This window comes from Haliotis asinina, chromosome 6, assembly GCF_037392515.1.
Source record: "Haliotis asinina isolate JCU_RB_2024 chromosome 6, JCU_Hal_asi_v2, whole genome shotgun sequence".
Taxonomy (NCBI): domain Eukaryota; kingdom Metazoa; phylum Mollusca; class Gastropoda; order Lepetellida; family Haliotidae; genus Haliotis; species Haliotis asinina.
The window spans coordinates 22,372,129-22,388,752 of NC_090285.1; the positions used below are offsets into that span (position 1 = coordinate 22,372,129).

Genomic DNA, 16,624 nt, shown 5'->3' on the forward strand with positions numbered 1-16,624 from the left:
TTTTAATCATAGATCTATATTCAGGTTATATTCAGACTATATGTTTTTAGACAGACTAAAATATTACATGCATCCCTTTCTTAAGTTTTGATACAATCAACGGGAAAATGAAACCAGAAGAAAATGTACAGACAATATACTCATCTGCGAAGTAATATGCATTAAATGTGTATCAAACTTTACAATTAAATACATATTTCAGAACCAAACATCACGGTGCATTTGCATGATTGTATATCATTCACAATACCGATCTTCCAACCACAATAAAATAATTATTTAATTTTAAATTGTTCTTGTGTCATTTTACTTTTTCATAAACAACCGTTCAAGGCATCTGTGTACAATAGCTGTCAAGTCTGTGTACAGAAACTCTTGAAGAAAAACATTGAGATTTCCTCACTTAAAGGAGTGAGAAAGCATGGTTTTATGCCTATTTTAGCATAATTCTAGCAATATCATGGGGGACACCAGAAATGGGTTTCACATATTGTGAAAGGAATTGAGGAATTGAACCCAGGTCTTCAGCGTGACAAGCCAACACTTAAACCAATAGGCTACCCCATCATGAAGGAAAGGACGAAGGCAACATATGAAGCCAATGTCTTCATCAGTGAATTATGAAACAATGGCAGGAATGTTTGATAGAGCGGCAAGATGAAAATCTAATTCATCATGACCCAAGCTGCAAGAGGAATATTATCATAGTTTCAAGACAAATTCTATCTGCTGAAATTAAATCCACAGACATGAACCACTAACAGGTTCCAGTTATGCTGGCTGGTAAGAAGTCTATTATGGCCTGGGGTGTATGCTATATTTATTAGCTTGGAGTAAGATCATAAAACCTCACAGCGAATGTCTATGTGGCTGTCTGGTGGCACCAAAGGTCATAGTGCAGGATTCTTGAAATGGAAAAAATGACAGCAAGTCAATTGATGATAAGGTCAAGACTTTATATTACATTTGACCCTACAAATTAAGAGTTGTGGTGCTCTGTTTTCCCAAGGAACTAAGTTTTGTTGTCTTGTATTTTGGGTGTTGTTTAAAGCTTGACAGACAGACAGACAGACAGACAGACAGACAGACAGACAGACAGACAGACAGACAGACAGACAGACAGACAGACATATTTTATTCAGTAATATTGGCCATCTGACCCATGCTACAATCATTGTTACAACATCTTTGTTGTCACAAGGTAAGAAAATAGAAAAAATATATCCAAACACTGTTTCAAACATTCTTGAAGAATACACACTTTAGAAATTTGGCTATTGCTTTCAAAGTACATCTATTTTTTGAATTCCACAAATTTATTAGTTGGTGTTTACATACGGGCTTGCGATCGAGAAATCTTAAATAATTGATTCTCAAATCACTATATTGTGGACACTCAATCCTTGTTTCAGCATCCTTGTATCATTTGATTGCATTCACATTCAACTTCTGCAGAGAAATTCAGAATTTACAAAATTCAGTAATGCAATAAATACATCACAGTTCATCATAGCGTACATTATAGGGAGACATGATTAAGTTTGTCTGCAAAACATTTAGGGCTATGTCTAAATAGCCATCAAAAATAGATACAGAAATTTGTTTTGATATTTTATATTTTGAGAGGGTTAAATCCAAAGAATTGACATTCAAAATACATGGGTTTAATCAGTTTGTGATAACGTTTGGTTCATTATGTCTAGAAAACTGGGTTAAGGTTATTTAATGTTATGGTTCTTCATATACTGCTGTATAAGAATTCTATGTTTTTAGCTCTGTTTTGACATGAACTGAAAAAAATATAATTCTTCAAAAGGATGTCATGAAATCTTCAGTAACTGATGGGAAGGGAATTTCAGCCAAAAAGCATGAATAGCAAATAATTGCTTTGATAGGGAGGTCAATGAAATATTCATAGAATGCACATATAAATATGGATGAATATGTTGATAAGAACCAGTTTGTAAACACAAAGAAAAGGCACAATGTGAAACTGGATAGCCCCATCTCACTACGGCTGTTCAGTGTTGGGTTGGTTATATGTTACAGCCTGTCCCTGTACGCAGACCCTAAATGAGAGGGTATGGATAATCAATAGACACAAGTCTCTTGATAAGCCATAAACTATCTGTGTACATCAGAGGAAAACTGCAGCCTTAAAACTTAACTACAATAACAGCAACAACAATAACAACATCAACATTGAACAACATATCAGGAATATCATGATGGTTGGTAGGTTGGTCTGTTGTTTAACACCACACTCAACATTATTCCAGTAATATGCCAGCAGTCTGTAAATAATCAGGTCTGGACGAAACATTCAAGTGTTCAACAGCATTAGCATCGTTCTCCACATTTGGGATATGATGACATATGGCACAACCAAGACAGCAAACCTGACCATTCGATCCTCTAGTCACATCTTATAAAAAGCATGTTCCTGAAGATTAATTCTAAGCCACATCTCAACAGACTAATATTACAACAGAGTAACATTGATACAAATTCAATCAGTTATCTCAATAAGAGATACATTTGGCTTGGAATATCAAGAATATTTAAACCTATATTAAATTCATCATATTCAGTATTAGGTTGTAGATAATTGTCAGCTGAAGAAAATAGACACCATCCACAAAGGACATGTTATGTCATCATAGTTTGAAAAATGGTTCTAAATATATAATAGCCTAAGATACTGACAACCCATTGTGGCATCACAAGTTAAGAACATAAATGTTATGTCTATATTTTATATATGGAAATCATCAAAAATATAAATGCCATATATCTGTAAACAGCAAAAGGCACTACTTCTAGATCTGCCCAATATATCTGCCAAGATCTGCTGAGAGATGTCAAATGGTTTTCGAGTTCTGCTCCGGAAACGATGACCATCCCTCCACTTTGAGACTAAGTTCGAAAGGTTTCAATTGAAAATGAGAAAATAAGAAATCACAAAGACCTGTACTTAGCAAAAGGCACCACTTTAGCTTCTGATTGATATATCTACCAAGTTTTGCAGAAAAATATTGAACAGTGTTTGAGTTCTGCTCCGGAAACGAAGCCCACCCCACCTTTAGACTAACACCAAAATGTTCCATAGAAAAACAAAAAAAATAAAATGGCCAAATATCTGTAAAAAGCAAAAGGCACAACCATAGGTTCAGATTATTATATCTATCAAGTTTGGTCTAACAATATTGAATGCTTTCTGAATTATGCTCCGGAAACAAAATGATTACGGATGGACAAGGCATCGACTATATCCCCTGCATTACATGCTGGGGGGATAACAAATTGAATTGATCTACTTTTGTTGTACTGACTCTCTATGGCATTTCCAGCTATATGTAAGAAACTTTAATTTAGTTAAAGTTCATATAATAGTAATTAGTCTCTTGTGATATCACATATCAGATCTGTCATTGCTTAACATGCCCACTGTTAGACCACCAGCTAGAGTTATTGGCCTTTTTTAAAGGGAAGCTACTCTAGATTTATTTAGAGTCTGTCTGGTAAGTACATTGACATAATAAAAGGGAAGCTACTCTACATTTATTCAGAGTCTGTTTGGTTAGTACATTGACATAACATCATGAAATGCAGTTTGATGTCCCACAAAATTACAAATTGATGCAAAGTAAATGGCAAGAGTGACATTTTTGCCAAACCCAATCAAATTCAAAGAGCCCCTGGCCTCCATGTTAACTAGGAGGCAATGGGGTAGTCTAGTATTTAAAGTGTCCACTCATCATGTGGACAATTCCCCAGATAGGTACGATGAGTGAAGCCCATTTCTGGGACCCACCTACCCAGTATTGCTGGAATATTGCTTAAAGTGGTGTAAATCCCAGCTCCCTCCCTCCATGCTAATTTGCTATGCAGTCATATCACTAATGCTGTTAACAGTTGAGTCTGGACAGACAATCCAGTGATCAATATCATAACCAACAAACTATGCTGTTAAGCTGCAACAAACATCAACCTGGTCACAGAGACAGAAAGTCAATCTTTTCGACTGACACAGACAATTCTAATTCAGACTTTGGCATGAAAGTCACTTAATTGTGAGTAAGAGCAACCTTTGTGAATACACAGCTGAAATAGTACTACCTGAAAGCATAGTATCATGGGAGAGGTGGGCATGGTGGGCATGGTGGGAGAGGTGGGCATGAAGGTAGTGGTGGGCATGGTGGGAGTGGTGGAAGTAGTGGGCATGGTGGGAGCGGTTGGCATGGTGGGAGCAGTGGGCATGATGGAAGTGGTGTGAGTGGTGGGCATGATGGGAGTGGTGTGAGCAGTGGGCATGGTGGGACTGGTGGGTGTGGTGGGCATGGTGGAAGTGGTGGGTGTGGTGGGAGAGGTGGACATGGGGGGGAGTGGTGGGAGCAGTGGGCATGATGGGAGTGGTGTGCATGGTGGGAGCGGTGGGAGTGGTGGGCATGGTGGGAGTAGTGGGCATGGTGGGCATGATGGGAGCAGTGGGCATGATGGGAGTGGTGTGAGCAGTGGGCATGGTGGGCATGGTGGGAGCAGTGGGCATGGTGGGACTAGTGGGCATGGGGGAATAGTGGGCATGGTGGGAGTGGTGGGCATGGAGAGAGCAATGGGAGTGGTGGGCATGGTGGGAGTGGTGGGGATGTTGGGAGTGGTGGGGATGTTAGAAGTGGTGGGAGTGGTGGGCATGGGGGAGTGGTGGCCATTATACAGTAGTTGGCCATTAGTGAAAAATTACATAAATTTAGTTTCGGTCGAAATGCTTTCAATACTTATCTGCCAGCTGGAAAATCATCTCAGCTACACACACAAAATTTCCATTCAGTTTTTCCATTTTTTTCCAATGATCTTGACAACTGCAGCTATTTAAACAACATATATTAGACATACCAATCAGATTTAACATGACTGTCTATGGGATAGATTAAAATTAAGTTGTACTTATGATGCTTATTCAGGTGTCATTCAAAAACTAATAGACAGAAGATGAAAGAAAACTATGTATATGTAGCTGAAGATGATTTCCAGAATGTTTGCAAAATGTCAAAATATAAAATGACTTCTACTCAATTTATGAAAAATATTCTTGCAAAAGTTAATGAATATGTAAGTTTACATAAAATTCACTAATGATGATTCACTTATAGCCAAGTACTGTAGTTAGGAATATAAGTCTGAAACTTCTGAGGCTCACTGCATATTTTAGTCACCAGTCCATCTATCATGGCTCAAGTAAAGACATTCATGGTGCCTGAAGTGTTTTGAGTTCATCTGATAACTCTGAAGAGAATCTAATGTGCGCATTGAACCAATGTAGTGATGCGGGATAACATTTTCACCTGAAATGTTTTAATAGTACAGCCTGCGAGCACGTCAGCCATACTTGGGATAAACATGTCATAAAAGAAATATTGAAGTTTGCTTTTCAGAGTTCAAAATAACATTGCAATCATTATTTTTTATTACATTCAAAATGATTTCAATATACAATAACAATGGAGTTCATATTTTAAATTCATTTTCATCACAATTGCTCATAAAAGTTTATTGACGGTTTCAGTTTATCAGCTTCCTGGGAAGAAGGGTGTTTTATCTACCTTTATAAACAGGAACAAATTAATCCTGCTCTCATGCTCAAGCCATCATGTTATGACGTTTGCCTAAGTCTTTCTTCTATGCCTGGTTTATTCCCAGACTAATGTTTTATGTGTATTGACAGAGTGGGTTTGATGAAATGTAAGATATTATGGGTATTTTGATGGATCTCAGCTTGTTGCCAGGAAACAGGTTCCTGGGAGGCTGCTATCTTGGACTGCAGGCTCAGTCACTTATCTGGCGATATTTCCTTTTCCATTTCTTTAAACACTAGAATTTCTGTGAGAAAAGGTTTGAATAATGGATTTCAACTATTCAACTTTTTATTCATCCTGAAAGACATATGGGTGCAGATGTTAGTACTTTATCAGCCTCTATCAAAATGTCAGAAGTTGAAATTTATAAAACCCAGTCTTCATTTATGCTTTATTTCCAACTTTAAGATAAAAGATGATGGAATTTCTTCCTCCACTTAAAACAAATTCCAACAAAAGCAGTCTTTTCTTTACAACCTGAACTTACACTGTATAAAAACATAGAACCTGTCTGGAGCTTAGGCTGATATTGATTCATATTTTGAATAGAATATTCCTATCCAAATAATGACCTTGAATGTAACATTTTAATACCCTATTTGCAATATTTGTCTATTATTGCATAATGGTGAGTTGTTTTTCAATTACTATAATTTTTTGACTAAATTACTGCCTGTGGATTTGTCCGGGATCATGTTGCTATGTGGTACATGCTACGTTAACATGGGATGTTGAAATGAAGACAATTGAGATTTTACAGTCACAAATCAGTTTTACCAACTATGGAAAATCATCAGTATTTATATGACCACTTCTTTGTAAGGGTCTGTTTACTTCCATGAGTGTTCACTATGAAGAGTTGCCTTCCTTAGTCTATCCAGGATCTGCAGATTACTAAAATCACCAACTAAACTTAACAATAAACATGATTTTCTACAATATACCTTACCTTCTGTCTACATACAGTTACCACACTGAGATATGCCATGTGAAACTGGACTCAACACGCAATGGGTTTTATCACCCAATACCTCACTACAATAATCAATATCTAAAGTTCCTAATCTGAGACAGTCTTCCAGTATTTATCTCTGCTCTAGTTTGTTACACACGCCTTTCCAGAACCATGCTTAGACTGAAACCACCAGGGAGTTTCTCTCGGTCAAAAATACCCAGTAGAGAGGCCATTACCTTATTGCTCAGTGAGGCCAGCTGGGCACTGTTTACAGAATGTGCTGCAATTACAAACAACCCTCTGTGCCACCTCCCTGGTAAACACCATTTCAATTATCCAGCCATCATTATTGTCTGGGATCAGGTATAGGCCTGATCCTCCCATTACAGACATTGTGCTGATGGCACATCTGTTGCTTCCATTTTTGTTAAGATATTCTTCCCTGCAATGATCACATGTACAATATCTTGGCATGGGTGGTGTAATAATTCTGCCTTTTGAACATTTGAAAAAATTGTGATCATATCCAGATGCATGTTAGTCTTTCTATTGACTGTAAGGCTCCTATAGTATTCCCAGAAATTATTGAGAATCATGTTGCGTCATGTAACTCATTACGTTTATTAACTTCTGGCGTTTTACTTACATAAACATGTTAAAACATCATCCTTTTACAGCCTCAGTCTTGTTTTAGTACTTTGTTAGACCTCCTCGCTCAGCAATGCATGCCTGAATACGCCTAGGCACACTACCCATCAAAGTTTGTAGGTAATCGTGTGACAGGGTATCCCAATATTGGACCACCTCGGCCTTCATATCTTCAATATTTCTCAGTCCCTTTTGGTTTATTCTGTCCTTCATGACTCCCCACACATTCTCAATTGGGTTTAGGTCTGGGCTGTAACTGGGCCAGTCTAAAACTTGAACATTTTCGCCCGACAACCACTGTTTTGTGTAGCTCGCAGTGTGTTTTGGGTCATTATCATGCTGGAAAATCCAATCATCTTCATACAGTGTTTGTGCTGTCGGAAGAAGGTGACCATTTAGAATGTCAACGTATCTTTCTTTTGTCAAGTTTCCCGTGAAAACACACAATGGCGTCACTCCGCGAGCCGATATGCCACCCCACATGTGAAACTTCGGGCTATGTTTTGGTCGCTGGTAGATAGGTTTGACAGTATCTTTGGTCCAAATGTTCACACACTTAGGGAAAAGCCAAACAGAACTTTCATCCGAAAAGAAAACATTATCCCAATCTTGATTTTCACGAGCCCGACACCAGTTTAAACGTTTTTCCTTTTGTACATCTTTCATCAACGGCGAGGGAATTCCACATTTTTTCACCCAATTAAGTCTCTGTAATTCCTGCCTAACTGTTTCATTGCATACCTGAGGACTTCCTCTGCTAATCATTTTATTTCTGATGTTCTCAACACTTTTCAATTTGCCCCTACTCACAATCTGCCCAAGTCTTCGGCGATCCACAACACTGAATTTCCTAGGCCGACCTGCCCCTGCTTTGTGCTCTATCCCAGTTCCTGTTTGAATATTCTTCAAAGTTCTGTATACTGTAGACAGAGGAATACCATGTCTACAAACTAACACTGTAGCATCAGCCTCACCCCTTTCAAAATCATCTAGAATGAGCTTTCTTTTCTCTCTTGCTGTAAATTCTGCCATGTCAACACAGGAAGCCGTCTGCTCAGACAAGGGAGATAACTCTTGACGTAATGAGCTGCCTTCTAAACCTTCAAGAGTTGTCTCCCTTATTTAGTATGCTTAGTGCATAGTGAAAGCCCTTTTTCCAATCTTAGCATCATTAGAAAAAAAACAAAGATTTTCTCAATAATTTCTGGGAACACTGTAATAAGAAGTGGATCATAGCAGAATAAGGATGTGTGAAATGTCAATGGTCTGGTGATTTGTTTTGTAAAGCATGTCTAAGTAAAATCCACTTCCTCTGTAGACAACTTTGTGAGCAATGGTACCAGTCAAAAGCAACACATTGACTTCTGTAGATCACCAGGTGAGCAATGGTACCAGTCAAACTGCATCACATTCACTTCCTCTGAAGACCCAAGTGGTGATCAATTAGGGCAGTCAACTGCAGCACATTGACTTCCTCTGTAGACAACCTAATGCGGGCAATGGTCAGCTAGAGTACATAGATTTAATCTGTAAACCACCAGTCTATGTGCTGGTGTTCTTTGTTGAACCTGGTTATTGACCTAAAGAAACATGAACTGCAAAAACTCTGAATGTTTGGCCCTACCCATAACAACAGAAAACACAATGGGTTTTTGAAAAAGGAGTAACCAAGAAAACATTGTCTCCCGCAGAATTCCATGCCCCATCAACACAATACAACATGGTCCATAACTAATAGTCACAAGATAGTCACAGAAACAAGGACACAGTTGAGACTCATTCCTCAAAATGGCAGTCAATAACACATCACCATATCTGTTGATCAAGTCATTACCTCAAATGAGGATCCAAGTGGGACAAAATGGAACACAAAAGTATCATTAGCAAAGTTTCTCTGAACAGCAACATCCAATAACATCAATCCACATATCTTCAATCATGCCTATGAGGTTGTATCTACACCATCTTACCCAATTGTCTGAACACCATATTTTAATACTTCAATAAATGCAAAATATATTGAAGTAAATTCTCAAAATAAAAACAAAAGAATAATCACTAAGGCTGATTATGCCATCACTACCACGTCACACTATAACGAACCAAGGACACTACGGCTAATGTTCTGCCCCTAATTGCATCACAATCCTGGCCCTCTTCTTTCCAAGGCATTGTAAAATTCTTTTTCTGCTTCTGGATGCACATAAACACAAAAACATTGCTTGGTTATCCAATGATTGCCATGGAATCACTTGTGATTTATTCATTTAATGCTACAAATATATTTGATTCCAGGGAGGAACACATATATGTTCATTTGCAAAAAATCTTCAGATCATTTAGATACAGATAAACATCTGTGCTCCATGAATTAGTAAAACATCTTTTAACTATGACTCATAAATGGACCCAGCTGCTTTGGAGAATTGCAGGCCAAGACCTGGTTTTAGTGAGGGTGAACCAGACAATTCTTGGAGCAACTAACATTCAGACTACACTGAGTTGTGGCCAGAAAACTGCACTTCTGATCCAAAGTTGGATGACTTGTCCTCATGACCATAGATGTTAACCACAGCATCAAGACAACATGAGGCTATAAGATGTCTCCACTCCCGGCTACACTGCAATGCCTACAACAGACAAGCAGACATCCATTATACACTAGTGGTGCAACAAATCCACTATGAGATCTGTACTATACTTATCATATTTTGGGGTGGAATCCTGTCAAAACATGAATCCTGGACATTATGTGGAAAACCTGTTTAGATTGTGTCTTACTATAAATATCGCGGGTTAGTGTTCTCCTGTGTTTTAAAGTGGACAAAAGCATGTCAAACATTTGCCTCACAAGAGGGAAAGGCTGTTACACCTCTGTATCAGTTGTTCAATAAGTGCAAAGACTTATCTTTCTCAACTGCATGCAAACTGTTTGACTCTAAAGTGTCTCCAATACTGCTGTACTTGTCGGAGATAAAGGGCTCTGTTTACCAGGATTCTATAGATAAATTACATGCAGCATATTTCAAGCGTTTTATAGGAGTTGGGAAGTTTGCAGCTAATAAAGTTATTCTTGGAGAAACATGGCGATATCCCATGCACATCTCTAATCCACATAATCAAATATTGAATTCAACTTCTGCGACAAGAACCACAAAGATATCCATATAACTGTTATATGATGTTAAAATATTTGACCAAGTTTGACCCTGCTGACCATGACAATCACCACTGACTCACATAAATAAATGACAATGTTGACTATTTCAGGATTATCTTGCCTGGCTTAAATAAAAGTTATTTTGCATATGTCACTTTGACAAACAACATCCAAACTCAAGTGAAAACACTTTACATAATTTTATGATAATTGTATAATTTTGTATAATTCCTGTATAGTTGATTCTAGTGACAGCACGTTCACGAATAGATATGGCTCAATTAACCAAATTCACAAGTGCAGCACAAAATCCCTGCTGACAATCTTTCAATGTCAGGTAATGGTAGAGTTTACGCAGAGTATAGAGTAGGGCTCATTTGTCTTCCATGTATTATACACGACCTAATTTCACAGAAAACGAACACATGTCAATGCCATACACAAACTCATTATGCATTCCTGAGGGATGGAAGACGACCTAACACCATGACAACACAAGATGAGGGGGACTCAATACTGTTCTTCAGGGAATTTGGTAGTTCCCATTTCACCTCATCCAGTCATAATATTAAATCACCTTTTGTATATATCACAAATAGAGACTATGTATGTTCCATTTAGAAAAGCCTGTTAATGTGTTATGGATTTAATTGGTACTAAAACAAGTAGATATTGTTCCACAGGTTCTGGGGTTCAGACTAACAGGATGCCACTGTACCATTCTCTTCTGTGGTCTCTTACATCATCACAAAACAACATTCTAAGTAAAAACAAACAGTGCTGATGTTGTTGTGTTTTGCAAAACCTACATTGTGAGCAGACCTACTCTTCTTAAAGAACAAACCACAATGAGGGGTAAGGGTGTTAGCCAGGAGGAGTGAGGGTGTAGACGAGGGATGAGGGTGTTAGCCAGGAGGGTAGTGGGTGTGAGCCAGGAGTGTAGCGGTTGTGAGCCAGGAGTGGTGTGAGTGTTAGTCAGGAAGGGTGAGGGTGTAAGATGAGGGTAGTGGGTGTGAGCCAGGAGTGGTGTGGGTGTTAGTCAGGAGGGGTGAGGGTTTAAGATGAGGGTAGTCGGTGTGAGAAAGGGGTGGTGTGGGTGTAAGATGAGGGTGTTAGCCAGGAGTTTAGTGGGTGTGAGCCAGGAGCGTTGTGAGTGTTAGCCAGGAGGGGTGAGGGTGTAAGATGAGGGTAGTGGGTGTGAGCCAGGAGTGGTGTGGGTGTTAGCCAGGAGTGAGGATGTAAGATGAAGGACGAGGGTGTTAGCCAGGAGTGTAGTGGGTGTGAGTCAGGAGTGGTGTGGGTGTTGGCAAGGAGCGGCGAGGGTGTAAGACAAGGGGTGAGGGCGCAAGCCAGGAGTGTAGTGGGTGTGAGCCAGGAGTGGTGTGGATGTTAGCCAGGAGTGAGGATGTAAGATGAAGGATGAGGGTGTTAGCCAGGAGTGTAGCGGGTGTGAGCCAGGAGTGTAGCGGGTGTGAGTCAGCAGCTATGAGGGTATAAGATGAGGGATGAGGGTGTTAGCCAGGTGTTTAGCGTGTGTGAGCCAGGAGTGGTGTGGGTGTTGGTCAGGAGGGGTGAGGGTTTTGGCAAGGAGTGGTGGGGGTGTAAGACAAGGGGTGAGGGCATAAGCCAGGAGGGTAGTGGGTGTGAGCCAGGAGTGGTGTGGGTTTTAGCCAGGAGGGGTGAGGGTGTAAGACAAGGGGTGAGGGCGTAAACCTGGAGTGTAGTGGGTATGGGCCAGGAGTGGTGTAGGTGTTCACCAGGAGGAGTGAGGGTGTAGGATGAAGGATGAGGGTGTTAGCCAGGAGTTTAGCGGGTGTGAGCCAGGAGTGGTGAGGGTGTTGGCCAGGAGGGGTAAGGGTGTAAGACAAGGGGTGAGGGCGTAAACCAGGAGTGAAGTGGGTGTGAGCCAAGATAGTCGGTGGTGTAAGGAAGGAGAGGTAAAGATGTGAGTATGGAAGGCTGTGCATGTGAGCCAGGAGGGTGTGTGATGTGACAGTAGGGGTGAGGATGTGAGTTGGAAGAGGGATGTGGGTGTGAGCCATCAGGGTTATGGGTGTGGGTGTGGGTGTGGGTGTGGGTGTGGGTGTGGGTGTGGGTGTGGGTGTGGGGTAACACAGTAGCAGTGTGGGTGTACAGCAAGTCAGGTGTGGAACTGGGCCTGGAGAGGTAACATTGTGAGTGTAGAGAATGAATGCATGTAGAGGTGATAATTAGAAAGATACATAATTGTATACTAGTTGGAATCTAAACATCAGTGGAAGTACAATATTTCAAGCCATTCTATATACACAATATATCATTCTTAATGGGGCAGAATGCACAGATGTTTCACATGAATACAGGTTCAGTTTTAAATATACATCACATACTGACTGCAGTATGCAATGTCTTACATAATCTCCCACAGTCATGGTGTTTCTTGTGTTTGACAAATTAATTTCCCATCCTTAATCAGGCATTGTTTGCAATCCTGGCCTGATTCATTTAATAACAACAGACAATATTTGTAAAAGAAGCAAAATACCACCTTACTTTTTACCATGGTTAAAGTTGATTTCCCAAAAGTAAAAAAATACCTGTTGAAGTAAAATTGAAAGGAAGTGATTTTCATAACAAATCATGATCTATTCAAACTTTTTCAAAGTTTTTGACAGAATTGATCATCAATATTGTCTGCACAAATGCTGACAAAAACTATCATCACAATGTAGCCTCAAGGAAAAAATTCCGATACAAAGTTCAGCTTGAACTGAGGTAGAACTTTAGACCATTAAAAACTGGGAAATGGAAGTATATTCCCAACACTGATTACTCACATGCCAAATTCATGACATCTGAAGAAAAAATTACTGATTAGCGCAAAAAAAATGTTTTTTTCGTAAAACTGCAATATTCAAAAAGTTGTCTCTAGAGATTTGTTTTACATACAGGACACACCAGGGAAGAGAAAAAATATGTCTCAAGGTTTCAAAGGTTTTACATTATTTTTTCAATCGATATTCAGCTTCCAGTGCACATGCACCCAAACACTGCCAGTAAACAATACCACTAATAGCAGACTCACTATACTCAGCAAAAGTGAAAAAGTCTTGGTTCTAACATTGCAGCATTGAGAGCTCCAGGAATGAGCTGTGATACCATAATTCTGTATATTCCACTCGAGCCACATCTTCCTGTATTAATGGAGATTTTAGTCTCCAGCCAACAGTCAGTCGAGCTATTGGTTGGTATGGGAGAGAGCTGTAAGCTAAAGCACAGCATCGGTTCACGACACACAATTAGGTCCTACTTCACCCAGGGGGAGTAAATCAATAATCTCTCACTCCACTTGGCTACAATATCTCAATAGCGCCATTGGTCAGGGGGTTGAAGTCTTCCAGATTAGCCTACACGATGTTACTGCTAGAAGTAAGGAAATATTGTCAAAGTTGGAGTGTCAATGCCAGTTATTAGCTTTGTTCATTTTACTATTGTTTAATAGCACTTCCGGTGGGATTACTTTCATGGACACCATATATAGCAGTCACATGATCTGGGATCGTGCCTGACATTTCGGTATGAATGTAACTGGGAAATATTCTGAAGTGATCCTACTTAAACCTGGGACATTGCACAGTATTAGGAGTTTCATGAATACCTAACTCCATCAGAATCACCAAAGGCTGAGTGAGTGAGTGAGTGAGTGAGTGAGTGAGTGAGTGAGTGAGTGAGTGAGTGAGTGAGTGAGTGAGTGAGTGAGTGAGTGAGTGATACTTTAAAACAATTTCTGTACTTAAAACTTATCCATATTAAGTTCATTATGACCTCATACAAAAAGGATGGATATGAAATGAATTCCACTTGTTGAACCCAGCTAACATCACATAATTGGGTCAATACTGGCCACATGAAGTCAGAAACAAGGCTATAGTAAGGCATTCTGGAATTCGCCCTTTATAGTTTGACTGGCACAGTTTCTAGTATTTAAAACAACCTGATACCCAAACAAACTCTAAAATAGAAGACAACACAAGTTTATCCACAAAAATTTATTTCATGAAACAAGATGAAAACATGATGCAATATTCTCGGCCTCAAACTGTTCTGTTCCTGGAAAAATGGAATAATTTACCATCACATCCATCAACTAATTCATTTTCATCTTCATTCTCACCACCACCACCATCATCGTCGTCACCGTCGGTGTTGTCGTCAAGTACAATAGCATCATTAGCATCATAATAATAATCATCATTACTGTCATATACATGTATAGCATAACAACTCACGGGGAGATTAACAGATCAAGCAATTTCAGTTGTGCCATCATGCACCTTGTCATCTAGTTAATTATTTTTTTACAAATTCCCGGCAACATATGTGAACAACCCATTCTATTTTGTTGATCATGTTCAAAGAAGTTTGAAATTCAAATCACATGATAGTCTCATTTTGAACTATCTACAAATTTTCATTTGCTTTTGATTCAGTCTTTCAATGCTTTTTTCAGTATGACATGATTATCAAACAATACTGTAATCTAGGTCACATATTAAATTTAGGTTTTTGGATGAGGTTATCCAGGAATATAACAACAGGCACGACATAGATACTGAATGTTTCAAATTAGCTTTGTCCCAGCGGAATTCAAACTGAATGTTTTTGTTCAAAATTTAGCTCAACACTTCACTTCCGTCTCAATAAGTGATTAACAAAAAAATTCTGTTACTTTTTAGTGTCACATTAAGTCAATTTATATACAGAAATGGAAAAAATGTCTCACTCTACCTTTTTGCCACCTCTCTCGATAGAGAGAGCAGATGACATGGTCTTGAGATAATCCCCCACAATTCACCAGACAGGAAGTGCACCGTCTGTCCTGGGCCTGTAATTTAAGTATTGCTGTGCACTATCTACGGTAACTACCCATATGTGGCCCAGTACAGTTTAGCCTGGAATGGACCTGTAACTAACAGTCTGGTACCAAACATTGGTCCAGTACTGTTTCAGTACTATTGTACATTATACCAGTACCAACGGTACAGGTCAGAACCATCCCAGTTATGTGATGTAGATGCAAAGTCAGTGAGCATGTGTCTGTGCAGACCAAGGATTTCATGAAACAACCCTGAGGTAAAGGTGCAGACGCCAGTTAAAGTCCCCAAACAATACTGTGTGTATTAGGTGTGAGTGACAGTTGTTGTTACCACGAGACCAAACAGCAAGTTCATGATTTCAAAGCATTCTTTTACAAGTCTTTGAAGGGCATTTAGAAGTGAAATGCATAAGAATGAAGATTTTATGGATATCAACTTCTTTATATGAGAAGACAACGTTTCGGAGTTAATGCTTACTCCTTCATCAGGTGACATATCGTCTGATACTGAGTACTTGTCATGGAAATTGCTAAACAAGTATTCACCTGATGAAGGAGTAAGCATTAAGTCCTAAACGTTGTGTTCTCATATAAAGAAGTTGATATCCATAAAATCTTCATTCTCATTCTTTTACAGTCTTTTTTTCCATTGTTTGGTTTGTATTGTGAGGTTTGTATAAAACCAAGCATAACACAATAAAAGATCAAAAGAGCATCATTCTGATGAGTTAAGAGTAAGAAAATGTTCATGTGAACGTTACTGAACACTGCAACACTTCATGCTACAAGCTGTCTACAAATGAAACACATCAGCAAGTATAACAGAGTTACCTCCCTTTCATAAGGCCACCACAGAAAAGTGAACTTTTGCTTTAGCATGAATTGCCTTACTTAAAGGCCACATGCAACCAAAAGATCAAACATAATTAAAACACATTTATCACTTATTCATGATTATATAAAATGCATTGCTGATTAAGAAAAAACAAATAAACAGAATTATAAGCGCATAATCGCAAATCAAAAGTGCAATATTTAAATATTAAATTGTACTTGTGTACAACCTCCCTCGAAACAAAGCACCAGTCAGCAAACCAGCTAACATGAGTTAGAGCCGGTGGTTGTGCACTCAAGTGTAACAAAGCCTTTTCATTGGCCATTGGTTCATTTGCCGATTATAAGGCTTATCTGGCTCCTAAATGTTTATGGCGGATAAGCCTGATAGTGTAAATTTCAAACTGCATGTGGTCAGTGGCTGAAGTTGTGCATTGCATATTGTCAGACGAACTCATAGGTGTCAATAACCCAGATGTTGAGTTTTCCCTGTGACAGAGGCTGCTTATCACAATCAAAATGTGTTTCTGGTTTTTATT

At 39.1% G+C, this 16,624-nt stretch overlaps 1 protein-coding gene across 1 annotated transcript; it reads left to right on the forward strand.

The window, feature by feature from the left end:
* The first annotated feature begins 4,339 nt into the window (after window positions 1–4,339).
* LOC137287747 (sericin-1-like) lies at window positions 4,340–5,743 on the forward strand. The gene is made up of 2 exons (XM_067820136.1): window positions 4,340–4,684; window positions 5,723–5,743. Exons 1-2 carry the CDS (start codon window positions 4,340–4,342, stop codon window positions 5,741–5,743), a joined length of 366 nt encoding a protein of 121 aa, XP_067676237.1.
* The last annotated feature ends 10,881 nt before the right edge of the window (window positions 5,744–16,624 follow it).

Excerpts from the sequence above, each read along its gene's own strand:
- LOC137287747 (XM_067820136.1), top strand. The coding sequence starts at position 4,340 with ATGGTGGAAGTGGTGGGTGTGGTGGGAGAGGTGGACATGGGGGGGAGT. Across the intron at positions 4,685-5,722 it reads TGTTAGAAGTGGTGGGAGTG|AGTGGGTTTGATGAAATGTA; the intron begins GTGGGCATGGGG and ends GTGTATTGACAG.